We start from the raw sequence: 26330 nt of genomic DNA on the forward strand, positions 1-26330 counted from the left end.
GCAGTTTGCTTTTTGCTGGATCCAATTTCTTAAAAGAGCCGATAACTTTCTAAATATTAAAAATCTATAAACAAGGGCAATCCAATGAGATCGAGGCCCATGTATGGGATCATCAAAATATCACAGTGATCTAACAATCCAGAGTGCTCACAGAATGCCAGCCTGTGGTGAACTACATATACCTGTCTGGACTGCTCCTGTGGCTCCTCCCACAGACCCCTGTATAAAGGCGATTGAGGCCTGACGCCTGGCCTCATTCTCCAGGATGTAGTGTTGTTCATTCTTCCAGTCAATAAAAGCCGATATCTCGCTTCTTAGTTCACAGAGTGAGTTATTGATGGTGCATCACAGCCCTTCACATAAATAGGGCTAGAATAAGAGATTGAAAGTTGCACTGCAGCTATAAAGTCCCAGTTAACCTGCATCTGGAGCACTCTGAACAGTTTTGAATCCCACATTTTAGAAAGCTTTTCCTTAGAGGCAGTACAAATTTTACAGAATGGTCCTGGGAAAATAGTTGTCAAAAGTATTAATCTTGAATGACCTCTCCCTCTCTTGGTCCAGAATGAATTACTCCAATTAGAGCATCCTTGCCAACAATGAGGTTGCAACTCTAATCACAGCTGAGATCTGAAATCAAACCTACAATCTCAGTGATTTCTATAGCACAGCCACACACTGGGAACTTAAACTGGCTGCACATCCGGTTTCCTTCCACGTTCCAAAGACGTGCAGGTTAGGGTTAGTATGTTTTGGGCATGCTACGTTGGTGCCAGAAGTGTAGCAACACTTGTGGGCTGCCCCCAGCACATCCTCAAACTGTGCTGGTTGTTGATGCCAACAGCAGCAGTATTCTATAGGGCAATGCATAAAATTACTATACGTTAAAACAATAGGAAATGGTGCAAAAAGAAAAGATCTAAACAGTGAGGAAGTGTTCATGGACTGTTCAGAAATCTGATGGCAGATGGGAGGTGAATCTGATGAAGTGGAGCATTCCACTATACCTCATGTAGTTCCTTTTATCTTGCTTTCAAGTAGGCAAATTAAGTAAAATTAAAAATTCTTTGATTGCTTCTGGGTAAAACTTGCATTTGGGGAAATGGAAAGTTCTTGATCTGCTTCATTACAGTTACAATTGGAGACCAATTCCCTCAGAAGTGGGAAGTGAATGTTAAGAATTTTGATTTGTTTTGATTTTAAAATGCCATGTAATGCATCATGGTTTTTCTTGTTTTCTGAACCTCTAATTCCCCAATTTGAGTGCAAATCTCAAAGCAGGTCAGCCTATAGTCATGTGGACCTCTGCCCCGAAATGTGTGAATATCTTGGCAGGGTCACTGGAGAACATTCTGTGACACCTGGGATTTTTAAAGTCAATGTTCCTCACCTTCACACAAGATAGTATGCGTACCCCTGCAAGCTTCAGTTATGAAAGGATATTCTATTTTTTAAGTGGTACACCACAGGAATAGGCAGTTTAATTAATCCTATCTGCCTACATCCCCCTCTTCCTTCCCTGTTTAAATACTAAATCATTGCTATGGTACCTGCTTTCACTACCTTTGCTCACAGCACATTCCAGGAATCTATCACACAGTCTGTGTGTGTTAGTTACAGTCTATAACTTGCATATCTCCTTTAAACTCTTCCCCTCTCATCCCAAATCCATGCTTCCTAGAATTTGACATTTTCATCCTGGGAAAATGACTGACTATCCTATATATGCCACTTTTAATTTTATACGCTTCTATCAGGATGCCCTTGGCCTCCAGCATTTCAGAGAAAACAGTCTGAGTTTGTCCAAACTCTCATTGTAGCTAATACACCTCTTGGTAAATCTCATCAGTATCCTCTCCGCAGACTCCATATTCTTCATGTAATGTGATCAGAGCTGCACAGAAGACTCCAGATTTGTTCTAGTCCATTTGTGTTTGGACTGCTAACATAGTCACAGCTGCAACGTGACTTCCTAACTTTTGTACTCTCTGCCTTATCCATGATGGCAAGCATGCTGAACACGTGTATTGCCACTTTTAGGGAGCTATGGACTTGCACCCCAAGATCCCTCTGTAAATGCTCCCAAGGGCTGTTTTGTCTACTGTATACTTTCCACCTGTATGTGACCTCCCAAAATAAATCACTTCACACTTTCCTGAATTGAACTCTTATCTGCCATTTCTCTGCTCAATTTTTCAGCTGTTCTGTACCCTGCCAAGTCAATGCATGTTGCTGGTACTATCTGGCTGCTGGTAGTAATAAGCCTCCCATCTTTTGGCCTTTGCTTCCCTTCCGAAAACATTTCGAGTCAATGGAGCCCAGTGCAAGAACCAAGTGGAAGAGATATTCATGGTGCATCAATACCATCCTACCTTGTATTTCCATATTCCCTGTGGTTCAGATGACCAGAATCTGTAATGTGACATTGGAGACCAACAGTGAATTTGAGTATTCTGTTGCTTTCAGCTCCCAGATATATTAATTATATGAATATGTTGCAGACTGTGCATACCAATGAATCATAACGGGTGAGGTAGTCTGCATTCTAATTTTAGCAATGTTAAACTTTTTCGTGCAATTGCCTTTAATGACGTAACTTGATTTGTACTGTTGATACATGTTTTGCATAGAAATTGTTAGTTGTGTCACACCTGTGAAATCAAATACAGAAGTAGCATGTGCAAAACTTGTATTGCAGAAATTTTTTATGCACATTTCTTACACTTGTTTTCGACTAAACTGGATTGTTTTGCTTTAGGACTGGTTTGGCAATTCATGTTTTTTAATAAGTAAATGATTTCAAATAAGTTATTTTGTTTGGCTGTATTTCATCAACTGTATTTTACTCTGTCTTTTGTGTTAGTTGCGGTTACTGAATTGCCTCAAACACCCTGACGTTGTTGGGACCAGCAGAGGTGAAAATAAGATCTGAGATTTCTGTTCCCTCCAGCTTGTTTGCTACTTTTAATTGGCCAGATTGCTGGTATTTCTAACTCTTTCCATGGTGGTCATAGAAACCAAAGGCACAAATTCATAGAGTAAGTTTTGCAGTCATGATGTGTTTGTGAAAGGGGCGCAAAAGAGAAGCCATTTCCTTCCAATAGTCTCACTTCAGTACGTGTAATGTTGGCTGCCATTTCATGTAAGTACTGAGGGAATGTTGCACTCTTCCAAGGATAGGATTCTCCCAGTGTTTCAGCTGGCTTCCTCTAGTCATTACAACTTGCTAAATGCTTACTGTGATTTGAATCTTGTGCGCAACATTGCTGCAAAATTTGTCTACAAAGATTTGCTGCAGTTCAAAGTAATTGACTAAAGGAGCTTTCTTTCTCAAGCATTGGCTACATTGTCAAACCCTTAATGTTGTACCAATTAATTTTTTTTTGCAATATCATTTCCAAACAATATCTCCAGCTATGAAATGTGGAAATGCATCCAATGAATAAGCAGAACAAGCGCAAAATTTGAGTGTCTAAGCTTTGAATGAAGGAATGCGAGAATAATGGAGCAATATGGCTGCAATTTAGAATTCCCATTCTACTAGTTTAATAAAGTACGACTATTGATACTACCTTTAAGGTTAAATGCCTGCTTTCTTTATTGCAAGAGTGAAATGATCATTGCCAGTTGTAGCTGCTTTACTTGACTGTCATAATATGACTCTCAAATATGTTGTCTGAAACCAAGATTTTCTAAATTCGTAGTCCTTTTCATTGAATCTTGGATTAAAGAGCATGAGTACTTCAGAAATTTTGTATCCCTGCAGCAATCCAACTCTGGTTTGGCTCAGTAAACTAAAAATGGCGCCAAAGTTGCAGAAATTTTATGATCTAGATTCTGAGTAAATGGGTTTATGTTGCAACAGGCAGTGTGTTTGAAGTGGGACTAAACCTTTTCAATAGTCTTGTAATCATTTTGTAGCTCCTGATAGCTGGGAAATGGAAATCTGTCCTCACTATTTTGAGTTGATCAGTCTTTCATCAGCTTGTCTCGGACCTTCACCTCTGTAAAACGTTAATCATAGTTATTGAATGTAGTAGAATGGAGAGAATTTCTATACTAACAACCATTGCCTTTCTACTTTGCCTGCAGGGCCTTGGGCAGAAGAGGACAAAAGGGAAGCTTTAAACCAAATGCCCTGGTTACTGTTTGTTAAGATAACTAAAAAGCAGTTGCGGGCCGGCTACAGTATAAATAGCAATATTAACGTGTTAGTGATGTAATGTGCATTTACTATCGGAAAGGATTGTGGGGATATATTCAGTGATAAAGGAAATCGAATAACTACTTAAAGGGGGAGATTACGTAATTGCTTGATTCTGAATAAGCAATTGGAAAGCCCTTTAGAAGAACCAGTGGGGGCATAGTTGTATCACCTGTGTACTACAAGAAGGAACCTACAGTCATCACAGTAAGCTGCTCTGTATAGCATGTTAATACTTTGGCTTCTCTTTCATTAGGCTTATTATGGAGAGGACCCTGTTCTATTGGCAAAGAATGTCGCTTCTTACCTGAATAAGGAGAAGATGATCCTAAGCAATGCTGCAGAGGATCAGCAGGTATGAAGAATGCAAATGAAGGCCAAAGTATGTATTTATTTGTTAATCCACTAATCTTTTCTTTTTGGTAGTTCTTCAGGAGCCCAGGCTGTCAGACGAACCTGGATCTCTCCAGTACATTGACCATTCGCAATGTGGGGCTGTTCAGTCGTGGTGTGGAGCTGATTTAATCTAGTCTTAGACTGGTGGCCTTGTTTTATTGCATTAGTATCATGTCATGCTCCTTTCAAATAAATCTCCTTGTGCTTTTGGTGAATGCGCATGAAATGCTGCAATAATGATGCGTCCAGTAGCCAAGTGGTTCCTTGAGGGCACCTGGATGCTCTGAAGTTGTCCTACTCTAGACTAAGGGAAGCAATGTCTGCAGCAAGCGCAAATGATAGAATGATTTAGCTTTGTGAGGCATTGTTAGAGGTAGAACAATCTGTTGAGGAGAATCCACCATTTTGGAGATGAAAGAATGAATACTCTTCTCATCTGAGAGAAGATGAAAAGATCTGATGTTTCTCTGGAAATATTAGCATGTTGCTTCATTTCATAACACTGCCATCCAAGGTACTTTCAGTTTTGGTGTGTCAGGAAAAATAACCACCCTGGCAGCCTTTTGATAACATTTAAAAATATACAAATGTGCCTGTCTTTAACTAGAGAATTTGTATTGCACCCTGAATAAACACACAGCAAATTGACTTGTAGTGTGCTACATGTTTATGGACTCTAGTAAATTCTGATGCACGCTCTTTCCGACCATTCTGTTATCTGTTTGCAATGGAAGCTTATTCGTAATGAGAAGGAACTTGAGGGAGTCCAGGATCTGAAGGGTGAATGTGGTAGATCATCAGAGTCTGGGATCTATGCCTCCTGGTAAGGAGCAGGTTCTGACAATTCTAGATTCCTAAAAAGGAATTGAGAGTCAAGGGATTTTCTTTGCTAATTCAGCCCTGTTAAGTCTTAAAATAAATGTAGCGAGAGCTGTATAACTCATCTCCTTCTACCTTAGGCCACGAACTTATCAATCACCCATCTGTGGACACTTTCTGGAGGTCCAAGATCCACATGCTCCACGACCGCTGGACTAAGTGTGTAAATGTAGGAGGGGACTATGTTGAAAAATAAGTGTGGCAGGTTCTCTAAAATTGACTCCTACCTTAGGCCACAAACTTATCAATCACCCCTCGTACTACCAGTTCTTTCTCGCTTTGCTTAAATTTTCTCATGTATTCCCAAAACTGAACAGCAACTTTAATCAGAGCTTTTTTTTCTATTTCCCCACTTCTCATGTAATTGACATCAACAAAGTTTTTGACAATGATTGTTTTTTTTTGCTGGGGATATGAGAATATAGTTGAAAGGTAAAAGCCAAAAAAAACTTGTGATTCTCTTCATTTTCAGTTGGCCAAGTAAAACAGCATGGCACAGACAGAGTCTACACAATGGCCTCCTGTAAAGTGGCCACTGAGTATATGCTTGTGGTCTTCAGAACTGTTGCCCATTCACTTCAAAATTTAACATGGTGTGCATTCAGAGATGCTCTTCTGCACACTGCTGTTGCAACATGTGGGTATTTGAGGTGCTGTCGCCTTCCTGTCAGCTCGAACCAGTCTGGCCATTCTCCTCTGACCTCTCATTAACAAGGCCTTTTCACCCACAGACCTGCTGCTCACTGGATGTTTTTAGCTTCTCTCACCATTCTCTGGAGATGTGCGTAAAAATCCCAGGAGATCAGTTTCTGAGATACTCAAACTACCCCATCTGGCACCAACAACTATTCCACAGTCAAAGTCACTTCGATCACATCTCTTCCCCATTTGATGTCTGGTCTGAACAACAACTGAACCTCTTGACCATGTCTGCATGCTTTTATGCATTAAGTTGCTGCCACATGATTGGCTGATTAGATATTTGCATTAACGAGCAGGTGTACCTAATAAAGTGGCCACTGAGAATTTGCTTTTGTATTCTGTTTTAAGTATTTCCCTGGTCATCTGAGACACAATGTAAGATGTGCACAATTGTATCTGCAGCCACCTAGTAAGACTTCATCTTTATACCATCATTTCTGTAGACAGCAAGACATCCACTGGTGGGTGTGGTCCAATAAATCCTGCACACAGATGATGCTATTTGGCAAAGAAGCTAGGCCACAACTGATCCATTTCCAGAGCAGGAATAGTTCATTAAATGGCTGTTAAAGACTGCTATAATGCATTTTCCCGTTGTCGGTTCTCCTCTACAGCAGGATACATTTTTAAGACACAAATTAAAGTTTGCTTCATTAGAGTAACCAATTTGTGAAGGTTTACATCACAACACAAGAAACAAACAACAGTAGACCATGCAGCTTCTGCCTGTTGTGCAATGCAATCATGGCTCATCTTCTGTAGTGCCACCCTCTGGTTGTAACTAAATTTTGCTCAATTCCTTTAATAATACCCCAAAATGTATTGATCTGTCCTGAATATTCTTGACAACAGCCTCCTTTTGGGTAGAGAATTCAAAAGATTTACCATCTTCTGGGTAAAGAAATTCCTTCTCACCTCAGTCTTGAGTGGCTGACCTTGTGTTCTGAGGCTGTGATTTTTGCTTATAGACTCACTGATGGGATGTGTAAAATCTGTGAATGCAGGTCCAAGCGATTGGCAGAGAATGAAACCAAAAGGTTGGATCCTTGGATGCTAAGAAAGGGTAAAATTAAAGATCCAGTTCTGTCTTCTGTGATCACCTGGGAAAAGTACTTTGATCAAGTCCCTTGTCTGGTTTTTCATCTTCTCGCGCACTTCCTCATGCAAATACAGGATATGTAAAGCCTGATCTTTAAGCCTGTCATCTTTAATCTCTCACACACACTCATTCTCCAAACAGTTCCATGAATAGTACATCACCATCACCACCACTAATTATCAGAGATCCCTTTCAACAACTTCCTCATTTCTCCAGTTCTGATGAAAAGTCATTAATCAAAATGTTAACTCTTGTTTCTTTTCACTGTTGTTGCTTGACCTACTATTACCAGCATTTCCTTTAAACATCAGCTGCCATGAATGTCTTTATAGCTTGGACACTTTACCTCAAAGTCTACACTCTATAGATATTATATTTTTAGCCAGGGCCCTTGAATTTCTGTTCTTATCTATCAGTTTGTCACCTGATATTAATTAACCAGTTCCCACTGGCCTACCTACTTGATTTGCATACTATTTTGTAAGGTAAAAATTTAAATTAAGCCATTAACTTTGTCCTCTATTGTGATGCAAGTTCAGTGGATTCCGGTTAAATGGGATTCATCGGAGCCAGTACATTTTGGCCCAATTAGGGAGCTGCCCCAATTTGCTGAGGTTTCATGGATACAATTAAAAAGGACAAACTACTGTTTAACTGAGTAACAAATTATGTATTTAAATAAAATACAGAACAATTTACAACGTTACCTATTTTACTGGTGGCTGTCTGTCATATCCGACGATGACAGGAAACCTATGCAGGGAGTTTTCAAAGTGGGAAAACCCATTGCACGGGGGGGGGGGGGGGTCCAGTTCGACGAGTAGTTGTCACATTTGGGATCTTCCTTGGTTGCAATGGATGACCATGACTTCTGTGCCACGTCATGCCCTTTGCTCTCCATGTAGCGTTGCAGAACTGCCTTCCTGTCCATTGGATCTCACTGATCCACCTGGTCTGTCAGAGCTGACTTTGCATGTTAGGACAGACCTACCCTTATCTCACTGGGGTATGAGATCCGTTAGCTATCCTCACCTGGTTTAGCCCACCTGTCAAAATAGTGTACTGGGGTGTGGCCGCTGTTGTATACAAACAGCTGCTTGGAGCCACAGCTGAGAGCTGAGTGTCCAGTGAGGACCAAAGGTAACATTCAAGTTAATTGTCGTTACCTTAAAATGCTTTGTAGTTCCTAACTTGTTGAAGTAGTGAAATAGTTTCATTTTCACTCAGTTGTTTCTGGCATTTTCGAGTCAGAATGCTTGAAACTACAGTGAGCAAAACGTCCCAAATTGTCTTGCTGCTCATTATCAGTGACGCAAATCACTGCTTTTTGAACACAAACACATGCAACTGGCGCTATTTAAAAGTAGTTTGTTCTTAGCTACACAATGTGCACATAACCAGCAAGAGTTATGTTAAGCAACAGACTCCTGTCCCAAGCGACATATTGTCCGAAATAAATGAGAGGTTATTTTCTTTGTTCATCAAAAGTTGTCCCAAATAAGTGGCTGCCCAGTTTAACCGATGGCCCAATTAATCGGAATCCAGTATATACTCCCACGTCTGCATTACGTGCTAAAATGCTGTTTTTGTAAGTTACCACCAATGGGCCAAATGGGCGCACTAGATGTTTCCAACTAGGATCTACTGAGGCAATCCACTGACCTACAGTTGCCATGTGCTTTAAATTTAAACTTAATTTCTTTGCATGGGAAATTGTAATATAACATTTTGCACTATTGTCCAAAGATTCTTTTTATTTCTTAGTACTGTCTTTTGTTGAATGAATTCTTCCTCTGCTTGCTTGTATTTTAAGCATCAGATACCAGCATGAAAGCAAAACCCAGCTGTTTGGATGTGTGCCTCCTGTCAGCATTCTGTGATGCAGCATAGCGTGCACGTGCATAGCAATCACTGGGGTGAAACCTTATTGGCCTGTGCCCCCCCCCCCCCCAAAAGAAAACTGCATTCAAACTCTGCATTACAGAGAAATTTGAGTTGAAGTATTTGGAGATTAAACCTATTATTGTATGAGCAAACTGTTTGTGACTTTGGGAAAAGACAAAGGGCACAGCGTTTTAATGCCTGCTTGGAGCTGTTCATGATTACAGCCGTTGTAGGATCTGTGTTAGTCTAGCTAGTTTCAGGATTCAGACATGCATTTTGAGACATTAAGGGATGTGAGTAAATGTTCTGCCACAATTTTAATAAACGGTCTTCTACAGTGTGAACCCAAATTTTATGGACTAAATCACTTATCACAGAATCACATTTATATAATTACACAGACTTGCCTTTCAAATTTGACCAAAATATTACTGAAGCACAAATATTTAGTTGTACATCATATAAATGCCAATTCTAGAGGATAGTTAAATCCTTGCTTTAAACTCCAGCCAATAATCTCACTGCACGTTACATTAACTATCTTGATAGCAGTAGTGAGAAGAGAGTATGGCCTAGATAGTAGAGATCCTTGATGGATGCTGCTTTCATGTGGCTGCATTATTTGCATATGCGCTCAGTGGTGGGAGGGGTTTCCTGTGATGGACTGGGCTGTATCCACCACTTCTTGCAGGCTTTTCTATTCCTAGGCATTGGTGTTTTCATAGCAGGTCATGATGCAACCAGTCCGGATACTTTTCACTGTACGTCTATCTACACGCTTGAAACACTTCTATGACGTACTGAATCTGCGCAAACTTCTAAGAAAGTAGAGGCCATTGTGTCTTTGTGATGACACTTGCGTGCTGGTCCCAGGACAGATCCTCTGATAAGGGAATGCCAAGGAATTTAAAGTTACGGACCCTCTCCAACTCTGATCCCTTAACGAGGATTGGCTCATGGAACATAGGTTTCATCCTCCTGTACTCAATAATCAGCTCCTTGGTTTTGATGTTAAGTGAGAGGTTATTGTAACCAGATCTTCAATCTCCCTCCAATATGCTAATTAGTTATCACCTTTTGAATTGGCCAACAGCAGTGGTGTCTTCAGCAAATTTGAATATGGCTTTGGAGCTGTAATTAACCACACAGTCATAGGTATAAGAACAAGTAGAGCAATAAAGGAATAGATTAGAATAAAGCAATAGAAGATTGAAGGACAAGACTTCCTGAAATTGTTAGCAAATTCAGGAAGTGGGGGTGCAAGGTGACTCAATTCTAGTGCATAATTCCCTTAAGGTTAACTTGCAGGTTGAGTCAGTGGTAAGGAAAGTAATTACAATGTTAGCATTCATTTAAAAAGGACAAGAATATAAAAGTAAGGGGCTAAAGCTGAGTCTTGCTAAAGTATTGGTCAGACCACATTTGGAGTACTGTGTATTTCTCTTTCTTAAGAAAGGATGTGTTGACATTGGACAGGAGGAGTTTACAAGAATGATCCTGGGATTGAGGGTTAAACATATGAGGAGCATTTGATGGCTTTGGGCCTGTACACACCCTAATTCAGGAGAAATGGGGGAGGAGGCTGGTAATCTCATTGAAACTTGCCAAATATTGAAAGGCCTAGACAGAGTGGACATGGCGAAAATGTTCTCAATTATGGGAGTGTCTGGGACTGAAAGGCACAGCCTCAGAATAGAAGGACGTCCCTTTAGAATAGAGGTGAGGAGGAATTTATCACTAAAGTGTGGTGAATCTGGAATTCATAGCTGTAGAGGCCAAGTTATTGGGTATATGTAAAGCAGAGGTTGATGGGTTCTGATAGATAGGGTGTCAAAGCTGATGGTAGAAGGCAGAATAGGGTTGAGGGAAGGGAAAATCAGAATGGTGAAGCAGTCTGGAGCTGAATGTCTTAATTTTCTATAGTCTTAACAGCTTTCTGACAGTCTGTACTGCAGGGAATGGTGCTAGGACATTTTTTATATATAAATTTTTTACAAGTAAATTGGATGACATGTAGATTGGAGATTAGATGGAGAGAATGATTGGGAAGATTCAAGAATGTTTGTTGTTATTTGTCAGGACACGGGTGTAAAGGAGAGTGAAATGATTGTTACTCTGGATCTCATGCAGCATTTAAAAAAAAACACACACCAAGTATAAAGAACACATGAAAATGCACAATAAAAATAAATACTTATGATTAGCTTATCTACAGACTGTATATACATAAAGTGATGCTAGGTATTATGAGGTGACCTAGCAGGAAATGATTTGGTGGTGGTGGGGCATATGCATTAAACAATAGAGACCTTTAAGTATTATTGTACAGGATGACCTTGAGGGTGCAAGTAGACATCTCCCTGAAAACGGCTATATGGGTGGAGAATGGTGTTCAGTTTGCATCCCTTCATGGATAGAGTCACTGCATACAAGAGTTAAGCCATCATGTTGGAACTGTACAAGACATTGGTTTGGTCACTCAGAAGAGTGAGTTAAATTCTGGTCACGTGGAAAGGATGCTACAAAAATTGCATAAGAGATGTCATCTAGAATGAAGAATTTAGTTACAAGGAGAGATTGGATAGTCTGGGATTGTTCTCAGTGGGACCACAGGAGGTTGGGAGGTGACCTTAGAATTTTATAAAATTATGAGAGACACAGAGAAGGTTAGGGGCATTTAAAACTAAAAGATGTAAGTTTAAGGTGATGGGGTGATGCACTATCAATAACTCCAAAAGACTGGAAGTAGAGTAAATACTGAAAGGCTTTAATTAACAGTAAAACAGAGCATGTCCATGCTGGATGCCTGCCCTGGACTGTGGGAGGAGCCGTGACACAATCACCTTTATCCAGGGGTCTGTGGGAGGAGCCACAGGAGCAGTCAGCAGAGGGTCGTGTCCAGACATATACACGGTTTACCACATGGGGAAACATTTAAGATCTGATAGGCAAGTGAGAATATGGAACGAGCTGCTAGAGGCGATGGTAAAGGCAGGTACAGTCAGTGCTTTCAGCAACAAAACACTTGCGCAAGTAAGTGGAAAGGAATAGAGAAATGATAGAAAAATGGAATTGCATGGATGGGTGTCTCAGTTGGTATGAATGAGTCAGGCCAAAGGGTTTGGGTTGGTGGAAAAATCTGAAATGCTGAACCTTGTTTCTCCCTCCCAAGATGCTGTCTAACAAAGGAGAATTTCCCACATTTTCTTTTCACTTCTCAATTTTCACCATCCTGTTGTTTCTTGAGCTATGTTGGTCAAGTTGACCCAGGTTTGCAGACCAAGAACAGGAATTGCACCTTTTGGAAAAAGTTTGATATACGGCTCAGATAAGTCTGGGAAGCTGTCTTTATTGTGAGGAATACAAAAACAATGCTTTTATTTGAACAAATAGTTTCTGCCAGTCTTGCATCCCTCGGTGGTAAGGAGCAGCAGCTTAAATGCCTGTTGTCTGCCGCTTCCAGTTTTGGGGGCAAGGTGTACCATGTAACTCTTGGGCAGTAGAGAAAGAAAGTTGTACCTTTATCTTTGCCTAATACAAAGATAATATGGCTTCCTCATTTATCATCAAGTAGAAAGGTTCTGGAAGCCATAGTTTGGACAGGTAATGTCTGTTATTTGGATAGAGGTTGAGCTTCTGCACTTAACAAAATCATCCTGTTTGTGGAACTTCAACTCTTCTATATCAAAGGTTAACGTGTTACTAAGTCTCACTTCACTGGTTTTCTTCATTGGAAGAGTTTTGTTCCTGTCAATCTGTGTGCTGAATTATTCAAAGAAGATTGCAATTATTATCTATTTACATCAGTGGAGGAGTGATTGAATAATGCTTAACCTTTTCTTTTAAATGTACTATCACTGTCTATTGGAGTGCTTTCGTGTTGTAATACAGTGGATTGTTGTACCAAGTGTTGAAAGCTGAGTTCTAGAACTTTATTTTCATCACTGAGTCAATTGCTTTCTTGTTCTAGGCTGTCATGGGGCAGTTGCAACCTGTGGACTTTGAAAGGCACCAGGACGTAGAACAAAAAATAACTGCACTGAAAATGAGTGTGCAGGTGAGTGCCTCATAGTTTAATGCTGGTTTTGCAAATCCATTCAGATACTTGGGTTGAGTCATCAGTTATTTTTTTTGCACCTTGGGAGCTCCTTGTAAATGCAGACTTGTTGGTTAAAAGCGGCCAGTGAGTGAGTGGGCCAGTGAAGGAGTGGAGATTTGAGGCTTTGACTCGAGAGATTCTGGCAGTTTTGGCAGTTGGACTGTGCAATCAAGTCAGTCAAGATTTGAATAGCTCAGCAGAAAGCCATTGATTAGACGATCAAGAAAGCAGCTGATTGGGCAATTGAGGTCAGGTGACCAAGCAGTTTGAAAAGCTCAAACAAATAAATAGAGGGTTACCTCAAGCGGAGCGGCCTGTGGAAAGCGGCCAGTGAAGGAGTGGGGATTTGAGGCTTTGACTCGGGAGGCTTCGACGAGAAGAGGCCGAGGACGAGCTTCACTCCAAGTGAGGTAAGGCCGGGTAAGTTCCTTTCAAAGGAGAAAGTTTCAAAAGTTGAGGCAAGTATTGGGTAGGTCATGGCAGCTGAGATCGGCCCCCTGGTTTGTTCATCCTGCAGCATGTGGGAAATCAGGGATACTTCCAGTGACCCTGGCGACTACGTGTGCAGGAAGTGTGTCCAACTGCAGCTTCTGGCAGACTGCATTGAGCGTCTGGAGCTGCGATTGGATTCATACTGGAGCATCCGCGATGCTGAGAAAGTCGTGAATAGCACGTTCAGTGAGTTGGCCACACCGCAGGTAAAGGCTACACAGGCAGAAAGGGAAGGGGTGGCCACTAGACAGTGTAGCAGTAGGCAGGTAGTGTAGGAGTCCCCTGGGGTCATCTCCCTCCTAAACAGATATACTGTTTTGGATACTGTTGGGGGAGATGTCTCATCAGGGGAAGGCAGCAGCAGCCGAGTTCATTGCACCATGGGTGGCTCTGCGGCACAGGAGGGAAGGAAAAGGAGTGGGAGAGCTATAGTAATAGGGGATTTGATTGTAAGGGGAATAGATAGGCGTTTCTGCGGCTGCAGGACATTCTGGAATGGGAGGGTGAACAGCCAGTGGTCGTGGTGCGCATAGGTACCAACGATATAGGTAAAAAACGGGATGAGGTCCTACAAGGTGAATTTAGGGAGTTAGGAGATAAACTAAAAAGTAGGACCACAAAGGTAAAGATCTTTGGATTACTACCAGTGCCATGTGCTAGTCAGAGTAGAAATAGGAGGATATTTCAGATGAATACGTGGCTTGAAAAATGGTGCAAGGGGGAGGGATTCAAATTTCTGGGGGCATTGGAACCAGTTCTGGGGGAGGTGGGACTGGTATAAACAGGATGGTCTGCACCTGGGCTGGACTGGAACCAATGTCCTATGGGGAGCGTTTGCTACTGCTGTTCAGGAGGCTTTAAACTAATGTGGCAGGGGGATGGGAACAAGTGCAGAGAGACAGGGGTGTAAAATGAGGGTAGAAGCAAAAAGTAGTAAGGTGAAAAGTAAAAGTGACAGGCAGGCAAATCCAGGGCAAAAAGCAAAAAGGGCCACTTTTCAACATAATTGTATAAGGGCTAAGAGTGTTGTAAAAACAAGTCTGAAGGCTTTGTGTGTTAATGCGAGGAGCATTCGTAACAAGGTGGATGAATTGAATGTGCAGATAGTTATTAATGAATATGATATAGTTGGGATCACAGAGACATGGCTCCAGGGTGACCAAGGATGGGAGCTCAACATCCAGGGATATTCAATATTCAGGAGGGATAGACAGGAAAGAAAAGGAGGTGGGGTAGCATTGCTGGTTAGAGAGGAGATTAACGCAATAGAAAGGAAGGACATTAGCCTGGAGGATGTGGAATCGATATGGGTAGAGCTGCATAACACTAAGGGGCAGAAAAAGCTGGTGGGAGTTGTGTACAGGCCACGTAACAGTAGTAGTGAGGTTGGGGATGGCATTAAACAGGAAATTAGAAATGCGTGCAATAAAGGAACAGTAGTTATAATGGGTGACTTCAATCTACATATAGATTGGGTGAACCAAATTGGTAAGGGTGCTGAGGAAGAGGATTTCTTGGAATGTATGCGGGATGGTTTTCTGAACCAACATGTCGAGGAACCAACTAGAGAGCAGGCCATTCTAGATTGGGTATTGAACAATGAGGAAGGGTTAGTTAGCAATCTTGTCGTGCGAGGCCCCTTGGGTAAGAGTGACCATAATATGGTGGAATTCTTCATTAAGATGGAGAGTGACATAGTTAATTCAGAAACAAAGGTTCTGAACTTAAAGAAGGTTAACTTTGAAGGTATGAGACGTGAATTAGCTAAGATAGACTGGCAAATGATACTTAAAGGGTTGACGGTGGATATGCAATGGCAAGCATTTAAAGATCGCATGGATGAACTACAACAATTGTTCATCCCAGTTCGGCAAAAGAATAAACCAGGGAAGGTAGTGCACCCATGGCTGACAAGGGAAATTAGGGATAGTATCAAGTCCAAAGAAGAAACATATAAATTAGCAAAAAAAAGCAGCACACCAGAGAACTGGGAGAAATTCAGAGACCAGCAGAGGAGGATAAAGGGCTTAATTAGGAAAGGGAAAAAAGATTATGAGAGAAAGCTGGCAGGGAACATAAAAACTGACTGTAAATGCTTTTATAGATACGTGAAAAGAAAAAGATTGGTCAAGACAAATGTAGGTCCTTTACAGTCAGAAACAGGTGAATTGATCATAGGGAACAAAGACATGGCAGACCAATTGAATAACTACTTTGGTTCTGTCTTCACTAAGGAGGACATAAAAAATCTTCTGGAAATAGTAAGGGACCGAGGGTCTAGTGAGATGGAGGAACTGAGGGAAATACATGTTAGTAGGGAAGTGGTGTTAGGTAAATTGAAGGGATTAAAGGCAGATAAATCCCCAGGCCAGATGGTCTGCATCCCAGGGTGCTTAAGGAAGTAGCCCAAGAAATAGTGGATGCATTAGTGATAATTTTTCAAAACTCCTTAGATTCTGGATTAGTTCCTGAGGATTGGAGGATGGCTAATGTAACCCCACTTTTTAAAAAAGGAGGGAGAGAGAAACCAGGGAATTATAGACCGGTTCGTCTGACATCGGTGGTGGGGAAAATGCTAGAGTCGGTTATCAAAGATGTGATAACAGCACATTTGGAAAGAGGTGAAATCATCAGACAAAGTCAGCATGGATTTGTGAAAGGAAAATTATGTCTGACGAATCTTATAGAATTTTTTGAAGATGTAACTAGTAGGGTGGATAGGGGAGAGCCAGTGGATGTGGTATATTTAGATTTTCAAAAGGCTTTTGACAATGTCCCACACAGGAGATTAGTGTGCAAAGTTAAAGCACATGGTATTGGGGGTATGGTATTGATGTGGACAGAGAATTGGTTGGCAGACAGGAAGCAAAGAGTGGGAGTAAACGGGACCTTTTCAGAATGGCAGGCAGTGACTAGTGGGGTACCGCAAGGCTCAGTGTTGGGACCCCAGTTGTTTACAATATATATTAATGATTTAGATGAGGGAATTAAGTGCAGCATCTCCAAGTTTGCGGATGACACGAAGCTGGGCGGTGGTGTTAGCTGTGAGGAGGATGCTAAGAGGATGCAGGGTGACTTGGATAGGTTAGGTGAGTGGGCAAATTCATGGCAGATGCAATTTAATGTGGATAAATGTGAGGTTATCCACTTTGGTTGCAAGAACAGGAAAACAGATTATTATCTGAACGGTGGCCGATTAGGAAAAGGGGAGATGCAACGAGACCTGGGTGTCATTGTACACCAGTCATTGAAGGTGGGCATGCAGGTACAGCAGGCGGTGAAAAAGGCAAATGGTATGTTGGCATTCATAGCAAAAGGATTTGAGTACAGGAGCAGGGAGGTTCTACTGCAGTTGTACAAGGCCTTGGTGAGACTGCACCTAGAATATTGTGTGCAGTTTTGGTCCCCTAATCTGAGGAAAGACATTCTTGCCATAGAGGGAGTACAGAGAAGGTTCACCAGATTGATTCCTGGGATGGCAGGACTTTCATATGAAGAAAGACTGGATCGACTAGGCTTATACTCACTGGAATTTAGAAGATTGAGGGGGGATCTTATTGAAACGTATAAAATTCTAAAGGGATTGGACAGGCTAGATGCAGGAAGATTGTTTCTGATGTTGGGGAAGTCCAGAATGAGGGGTCACAGTTTAAGGATAAAGGGGAAGCCTTTTAGGACCGAGATGAGGAAAAACTTCTTCGCACAGGGAGTGGTGAATCTGTGGAATTCTCTGCCACAGGAAACAGTTGAGGCCGGTTCATTGGCTATATTTAAGAGGAAGTTAGATATGGCCCTTGTGGCTAAAGGGATCAGGGGGTATGGAGAGAAAGCAGGTACAGGGTTCTGAGTTGGATGATCAGCCATGATCATACTGAATGGCGGTGCAGGCTCGAAAGGCTGAATGGCCTACTCCTGCACCTATTTTCTATGTTTCTATGTTATGTCCTCTGACAGGGAGCACCCTTGATAGACAAATTTATGTTTGTCTATCCATCCCCTCTCTGGAGGTAGATGTCATTGGCCACAATTGAATTTATTATCCAACCCTAATTTCCCCAGATTTGATTGAGGAAGTAGTTCAAAATCGACCATATTGAATCTGGAGCTGTATGTAAGTCTGACTGGGTAAAAATGGCAGCTTTCCTTCCCTGAAGGTCATTGTGCACCAGGTAGTGTTTTGTGACAATGCAGTACGTTTGAAGTCGCTTTTACTGAGACTAGCTATAATTCCCATTTATTGAATTGCTTGATTTTAATTTTCAAGTTGCTGTGGTGGGATTCAAACTTGTGTCTATGGATCAACATCCTAGTTGTCCTGGCCCCTGCACCTTGGTGTTTACCTGCACTACACTTTCTCTTTAACTGTAAATCTATTTTGCTTTCTCCTTATGAACAAACTCAAACGTATGTGTGTTTTGAAATATCTGTGTGGATGGCATGCAAAATAAGTTTCTCATTGTATATCAGTACATGTGACAGCAATATACCAATAGATGTTGGGGACAAATCAAACAAAGAATGTGGAAATTTCCAGAGATGCATTTTGTAGTCAGAATAATCATAGAACTTACTTTTAATATATGAATCCTCTTGTCTCTGATAAATGTATTTCAAACTTGCGTATAGGCATGTGAGCAGGAGTTGAAATTCCTAGAAGAACAACAAGATGAATTTGATTTCAAGTTCAAGACTTTCAAAGTTCAAGGTGAGTATTTTTCTTGTCCCTGTACGTCCCCAGACTTGGCAATAAGTAGATGAGAAGGGGTTTTTACTGCTTTCTAATTTCTGAAGTTAATGCTAAGGTGACTCCTGCAATAGAGCAGGGTATATTCTGCTCTTTGAATGGTTTGTCACTGTTCATTTATTGGTATTTCTGGCAACTTTGTCGCATATCGGTCATTGTTTACTGTCTTCTCCAGTTTCTGATTTCTGGAATTGCCTGGAGACCTGCACTTCTCTACATTCCTAGAACAGTGATCCCTTTAGTAGTAGTATAGATGTATGTAGTGTGGCTTATTCCAGCTCTCTTGCTAGCTTTGATACTCGTGCATGCCTTGTACCGTCTTATCCCTGCAAGCGTTTCCAAGGGCAGAGAAAAGGACAGGAAATGAGAGCTTTAAATATTGGGGGTGGGGGTAGGTGGAAGGAGGCATAGAATAGCACAGCATAGAAACAAGCCCTTTGGTGCACCATGTCCATGCTGATCATTGTACTGTCTGCACTAGTCCTATTTTCCCACATCCAGTCTGCAACCATCCGTGCCTTTCAAGTGCTTGTCTAGCTACTAAAATGTTATGAGTGTCTACCTCCTCCACCCCTTCAGGCAGTGCATTCCAGATTCCAACCACTTTGTGTGGTTGGGGGGGGGGGGGGTGAGTGTAGTTGAAATTCCCTCTTAAATCTCCTACCTTTTACCTTCGCCTATGCCCTTTGTTGTCACCCCTACCAAGGGAAAGATTCTTGCTATTTCCCCCCCCCTCCCCCGATGCAATTGGGAATGCTTTTGTCAGTGATGGACTAAAGATGGGTCGATATACTCCCACTCACTATATGACAAAAGGATGTTTTTATTTATGTAATATATAAAATATATATATATATAAATATATATAATTAATGGGACTTCACTCAGTTTCTACTCAATGTTGGTGGAATGCACTGGTTGTGAATTCCTATTGCATCCTGCAGAAATCTGTACTATGTACTTAACGATAATTTGATTGTATTTTAGAATCAAACAATTCTGAGAAGCAGAAAGAAGAAGAATTAAAGGTGCTACAGAATATGCTAAATATTCTGGACAACAATAGAAAAGTAAGTTCCGTGGATTATGGCCTGGGTGCAGGAGGTGTGTCACTGAAACTTGGGGCATTGAAGGAGGTTATAGTGTTCCCTCCATATTGCCGACTAATGTGCCACATGCTTGATTCTGGATTGTGTACATAACTACTTATAATTTTTGTTAGAGACAAGATTGTGCAGATGCTGAAAATCCAGAGCAACACAGACAAAATGCTGGAGGAACTCAACAGGTCAGATAGTATCTACAAAAAAGAATAAAGTTGACATTTCAGACAGGGACTTTTCTTCAGAATGCACTGGATGAAGGAGCTGTGTACTGTAGCCAGAGTTTAAAAGAAGTGCAAAGAATAACAGGTTAGCAAGTTGAAAACGCACGGTTCCTAAAAAGGCTATAGAAAGGTTAAGTGAGTTGGAACACTGGAGTATAATAGTTATCTACTTTAGACAAAAATAAAAAATGGAATTATCATTTAAACAGCGATGCATGTTGTACAAAGGCACCTATCAGTTTTAGTTCACAAAACACACAAAAATTAGCATGTGTGTACAGTAGGTAATTAGGAGGGTTAATTGGATATTTGCCATAGAATAGTACGGGCTATTTGGCCCATGGTATTGTGCCAATCTTTAACCTGCTCCAAGATCAATCTAACTCTTCCCTCCCACATAATCCTCTATTTTTTTTCCATCCGTTTGCCTATATAAGAATCTCTTAAATCTCCCTAATGTATTTTCCTCTATTCCTCCCTCCCCCGGCAGTACGTTCTAAGCACCCACCACTTAAATGATCTCTCCTTATCCTCCTCTCCAAAGAGAAAAGCCCCCAGCTCACTCAACCTGTCCTCGTAAGACATGCTGTCTAACCCAGGATCATCCCAGTAAATCTCCTTTGCTCCCTCTAATGCTTCCACAGAACTGAAGACAATGTTCTAAGTATATTCTCACCAGGGATTTTATGAAGCTGCAACATTACCTTATTCTTGAACTCCATTCCCTAACTAATGAAGGCCAACACACCATGTGCCATCTTAACCACCCTATCATCTTGCACTGTCAATTTGAAGGGTCTATACATATGGACCCCAAGAACCCTCTGTGCCTCCACACTGCTAAAAATCCTGCCATAAACCCTGTATTCTGCCTTCACGTTTGACCTTCACACTTTTCTGGAGGGAACTTCATACCATTTCTCAGCCCAGCTCTGTATCTCATCAATGTCCTGTTGTAACCTATTACAACCTTCGATACTATCCACAATGCTGGCCGGCCAGACTTGGAGGCGAATGGTCCTGGGTTTGAGTTTGCCCAGCCCCTTGCACGCTTTCTATCTGTTCTGGATTGAGCATCGAGCTAGCAATTCGGCTTTGTAAAAAAAAAAAAGACAAATGCTAGGGAAGTGGCAACAAATGCCGCCTGATGTACCACAAGGCGTAAAAAGGAACAACAACACTATCCATAATATCACTAACCTTCATGTCATCTGTAAACTTACTAATCCACCTTTCTACTTTCTCATCCAAGTCATTCACAAAAATCACATAGCAGGGATCTCAGAGCAGATCCCTGCAGAACACCACTGGTCACCAACCTCCAGATAGGAAATGCTTCATCTACTACCACCCTCTGCCTTCTATGGACAATCCAATTCTGAATCTACACAACCAAGTTTCCCTGGATCCCATGCCTCCTGAATTTTTGAATGGGGAACTTTATCAAATGCCTTACTAAAAATCCATATACATCACATCCACTACTCTACTTTCATCAATGTGTTTTGTCGCTTCCTCAAATAATTTGTTCGTCACTTATCTCAGTGATCTGGATGATAATGTGGTTAACTGGATCAGCAAATTTGCAGATGTTGCCAAGTTTGGGGGTGTAGTGAATAGCAAGGAAGATCAGCAGAGTGTGCAGTGGAATCTGCACCAGCTGGGAAAGTGGGCTGAAAAATGGCAGATGGAATTTAATACAGACAAGTGAGGTTTTGCACTTCAGTAGGACCAATCAGGGTAGGTTTTACACAGTGAACGATTGGGCACTGAGGAGTGTGGTAGAACAGAGGGATCTGGGAATACAGATCCATAATACATTAAAAGTGGTGTCACAGGTACATGGGGTTGTAAAGGAAGTTTTTGGCACTTTGGCCTTCAGAAATCAATGTGTTGAGTACAGTAGTTGGGATGTCATGTCGAAGTTGTATAAGACATTGGTGAACGCCAATTTGGAGTATTGTTTGCAGTTTTGATCACCTAACTACAGAAAAGATGTAAATAAGGTTGAGAGAATACAGAGAAAATTTACAAGGATGTTGCTGGGACTGGAGGACCTGAGTTATAAGGAAAGAATGAATTGGTTAGAACTTTATTCCTTAGAACATAGAGGATTGAGGAGAGATTTGTTAGAGGTATAGATAGGGTAAATGCGAGCAGGCTTTTTCCACTGAGGTTGGGTGAGACTAGAACTAGAGGTTATGGGTTAAGGGTGAAAAGTTTAAGGGAAACGTGAGAGTAAACCTCTTCACTCAGCTGTTAGAGTGTGGAATGAGCTTTCAGCGCAAGTGGTGGATACGATTTAGATTTCAACATTGAAGAGAAGTTGGGATAGGTACATGGATGGGATGAATATGGAGGGATATGGTCCAGGTGCAGGTCAATGGGACCAGGCAGTTTAAATTGTTAGGCCCGGACTGGATGGGCTGAAGGGCCTGTTTCTGTGCCTCTAGTTTTCTATGACTCTGACTATAAATTCAATCAGGCATGTGACCTGCCTGTCACTAAGCCATGCTGACTATCCCTAATCAGGTTATGATTCTCAAAATGCTGATAAATCAAAAGTTCCAGCACATCCTCTTTCTAAACATTAACAAATGAGAGGTCAACATAGTTCAGGCTGATATGCTGGAACATGTCAAAGTCCCTTTCACTAGTGAATACTGGGGCAAAGTATTCATTAGCAACTCCCCTACCTCCTTTAACTCCAGTCCTGTTTCCTGCTTTTTCCCTGAGTCTCATGGTCTTCATGTGTGTAGAACACCTTGGAGTTTTCCTTAATCCTACTGGCCAAAGGCTTCTCATGCCCCCTTCTAGCTCTTCCGAGTCTGTTCTTAAGATTTTTCATGTCTACCTTCTAATTCTCAAAATCTCTCTTATCCTTGCTTCCTAAACCTTAACTGAGCTTCTTTCTTCCAACACATTTCTCATCAACCATGGTTTCTTCACCCTACCATCCTTTCCCTGCCTCAATGGGACAAACCCACCCAGAAACCCATGCAAGTGCTCCCTAAACATCCTCCACATTTCAATTTTAATGTCCCTGACCACGTTCACTATATTGTAAGGGGTGTGAAGTGTAAGATGAGGTTTGTATTATGTTCAGTTTTCTTGCTATCTTAAGGAAGAATGATGCACTGAAGGCAGTGCATCACATCTATTCAAGGCTTTAAGGAGTATGCGATCAGCGAGAATCTAGTGATAAAGTCAAGATTAGATCAATCAAGACCTTGATCAACTGTAGACCACCCATGCTTATCTTTCATTTCTTAATGGCTAAACTTACAGACACTTTAGGTGTTGAGTTTATTTATATTTCATATTTTTCAGTTCTCAATATTCATTAACTGTCAGTTACTTCCAGTTGTGCTCTGCAACAGGAGGGTGGGGGGGGGGGGAAGGGATAGTTTCCTGTGGGGGTGAAAATACATGAGGAAATAGATGGTCTTTATCTCTACATTTTAATGAAAACTTAGGAATATAATGTACCACTCTTGATGCAAGAAATATTTCAGTACATCTATTTAAGAACCTCAAACAAGAGGTGTATACTATTTGGTCCCTCAAGCCTGCTCTACCATTCAACGTGTTCTAACTCCTTCTACCTCAATACAATTTTTCTGTCTTATCCCCACTTATTTTTTAAAAAAAATTCCCGCTTATTCCTTCATTCCTTTTAATATCTTGCAATCCATCAATCACTTTTTTGATTGTGATCAATGACTGATTGTGATCCATTAAGCTCCCGGGATAGAGAATTCAGAAAATTCATGAAGAAACTTCTCCCCTCATCTTAAATGACAGACTGCTTATTCTGAAACTGACCCCTGGTCCTGGACATCTTTGAGGAAACATCCAACCTGTTGAGCACTTTTAAGAGATTGCCTTTCATTCTTCTAAACTCTGAGAAACAGTGGCCTAGCCAACTCAATCCCTCATACGTGAAGTGGTCCCAACACTGACCCCCGTGGAGCATCACTAATTACTGGCAGTCAATCAGAAAAATCTCCCTTTATTCCCACTTTGTCTCCTGCCTGCCAGTCAGTCAATCTTCTATCCATGCTAGTATTTTTCCTGTAATACCATAGGTTTAAATCTTGTTTAGCAGCCTCATGTGTGGCAGATTTTCAAAAGGCCACCTGAAAATCCAAACAAGTAACATCCACTGACTCCTTTGTCTGTTCTATCTGTTATTTCTTCAAAGAATTCCAACAGATTTGTCAGGCAAGATTTTCCCTTAAAGAAACCGCACTGACTTTGACCTATTTTACTATGTGCCTCTAAGTACCCCAAAACCTCATTATTAATAATAGACTCCAATATCTTCCCAACTACTGAAGTCAGGCTACCAGGCCTATAATTTCTTGTTTCTTACTTCCCTCCCTCCTTAAAGAGTGGAGTGACAGTTGCAATTTTAGTTATTCTGACTGAATAGTCATTCCAGCTGTGCAATATGTCTTCTTGTTTAGTCCTTCATTAGTTACTATCTGTTAGTAATTTGCACGTTTCGCAATCAAACTCCATAATGACTCCCATGCAACCATTCTGATGCCATATCAAGCATTTCATAATTGTAAAAATAGCAAATAAACAAAATCTCTAATGGCAAAAATCCATATGGCAAGTAGAGTGACGGATATCAGCCCATTGATGTTAATTTTAAGTGTGTGGCTTTTATTCTTCACCTCTGAAAACCATCCATTCCATTCCACCCCAACCCCCAAATTCTCCTTTGTTGGGTCTTGGAGAGACTCTATAAAATTGGTTCAATTACTTTTTCTTGTGTCTAGGGGATGATTTAGGCCCAAATAATCTATCAGAGTTCCCAGCGTGTAAAGAGCAGATCGGAGATCAACTTTATTCACCATATACATTTACACGTATGAGTAATTTGCTGTGGCGTGTTGGTACAATATGAAACAAAAAGCATTCAATTATAAGAATAAAGAACTATACAAAATAAACTTGGTTACAATATGGAATATGGGAATTGAATAAAATGTGCATAAACACTTAAATACCAGCATGTGTATTTACAATGTAAACAGCATTCTAAAAAGTAGTTTAAAGTGTTTATAATGCAGTGACAGGGGCAGTAGATGGAGCAGGTGATGGGGGGGGGGGGGTGGTAGAACTGACTAGAATAGGGAAGAAACTTTAAAGTTTTTTTTTAATGGCCTTGTAGTGCTTTCCAGAAAGGAGCTTTTGGAAAAGGCGGTTTGCCCTTACAAGCCCTGCAGTGACGGTAAACTGCAGCCAATGACTTTTTCAGCTGGCCCCATAGTTCACTATAGTTTTTATTTATTGTGAGGGGATGTTGCATCAAATCAGACAGTAATGGCTCATGTGAGGATGCTCTCTATGATGACGGTGTAGAATTGCTCCAGGATGTTCCAGGAAGATGGAATTTTACCAACTGTACAAGACGTACATCCTTTTTTTTCACATCGTACCTAGAATTTGATCCTAGACTTGTATAACATTTCCTTTTAAGTGTTTTGAGAGTTTTGTTTTGTCTTTGGCAGAAAGTCCTTGAAAAATTTGGAGAGTTTCTAGGTGAAGCTGAGATGCTCCTCAGTACACTGGTGAAAGAGGAGCTGGCAGATTGGAAGAGGCGGCAACAGAAGGCCTGTATTGGTGCCCCTTTGAACACTTGCTTGGACCAACTGGAGAGCTGGTATGTAGAATGATGCTTTGTGCTGACTGAGGGAGGTCTTGCAGTTTGGAATTGGTTTATTACTGTCACACGTACTGAGATACAGTGAAAAGCTTGTCTTTCATACTGTTCATACAGATCAGATCATTACACAGTGCATTGAGGTAGAATAAGGTAAAACAATAACAGAATGCAGAATAAAGTGTAACAGCTGCAGGGAACGTGCAGTGCAGGTGAACAATAAGGAGCAAGATCATAAGGTAGATTGTGAGGTTGAGTCCATTTTATTAGACGAGGTCTGTTCGAGAGTGTGATAACAGTGGGGTAGAAGCTGTCCTTGAGCCTGGTGGTGTGTGTTTTCAGGCTTTTGTATCTTCTGCCTGATGGGTGTAACATGGAAGCAGGTTCGTGGGTTTGATGAGTGAGACAGAAAACACTGACAACGAGGAGGTATATTAATCATTTATTTACAAAGGCCTCAGGAGAAAGAAAGGGGTGGGAGCACCAGAGGGAGATGGAGAACAGGCAAACAACTAAGTATGTCAGGGATGGGGTAAGAAGGGGAGGAGGGGCATTAACGGAAGTTAGAGAAGTCAATGTTCATGCCATCAGGTTGGAGGCTACCCAGCTGGTATATAAGGTGGTGTTCCTCCAACCTGAGTTTGGATTCATTTTGACAATAGAGGAGGCCATGGACAGACATATCAGAATGGGAATGGGACGTGGAATTAAAATGTGTGGCCATTGGGAGATCCTGCTTTTTCTGGTGGACTGAGCGTAGGTGTTCAGTGAAACGGTCTCCCAGTCTGCGTCGGGTCTCACCAATATATAAAAGGCCACACCGGGAG

The 26330-nt window shown here is 41.3% G+C and overlaps 1 protein-coding gene across 5 annotated transcripts in view; it reads left to right on the forward strand.

Annotated features, from left to right (window-relative positions):
• The window catches only part of LOC140741287 (signal transducer and activator of transcription 1-like), a 102521-nt gene that overhangs the window by 14149 nt on the left and 62042 nt on the right, over positions 1–26330 (forward strand). For 4 of the 5 annotated variants that reach the window (XM_073071308.1, XM_073071309.1, XM_073071311.1 and 1 more), the window contains exons 4-8: positions 4461–4559; positions 13135–13221; positions 18382–18460; positions 19487–19569; positions 25352–25503. In XM_073071308.1, coding sequence (XP_072927409.1) covers positions 4461–4559; positions 13135–13221; positions 18382–18460; positions 19487–19569; positions 25352–25503 — 500 coding nt within the window. The remainder of the gene's footprint in view (positions 1–4460; positions 4560–13134; positions 13222–18381; positions 18461–19486; positions 19570–25351; positions 25504–26330) is intronic. The other variant, XM_073071312.1, reaches the window with a different exon arrangement.

This window comes from Hemitrygon akajei, chromosome 18 (genome assembly GCF_048418815.1).
Source record: "Hemitrygon akajei chromosome 18, sHemAka1.3, whole genome shotgun sequence".
Classification (NCBI taxonomy): domain Eukaryota; kingdom Metazoa; phylum Chordata; class Chondrichthyes; order Myliobatiformes; family Dasyatidae; genus Hemitrygon; species Hemitrygon akajei.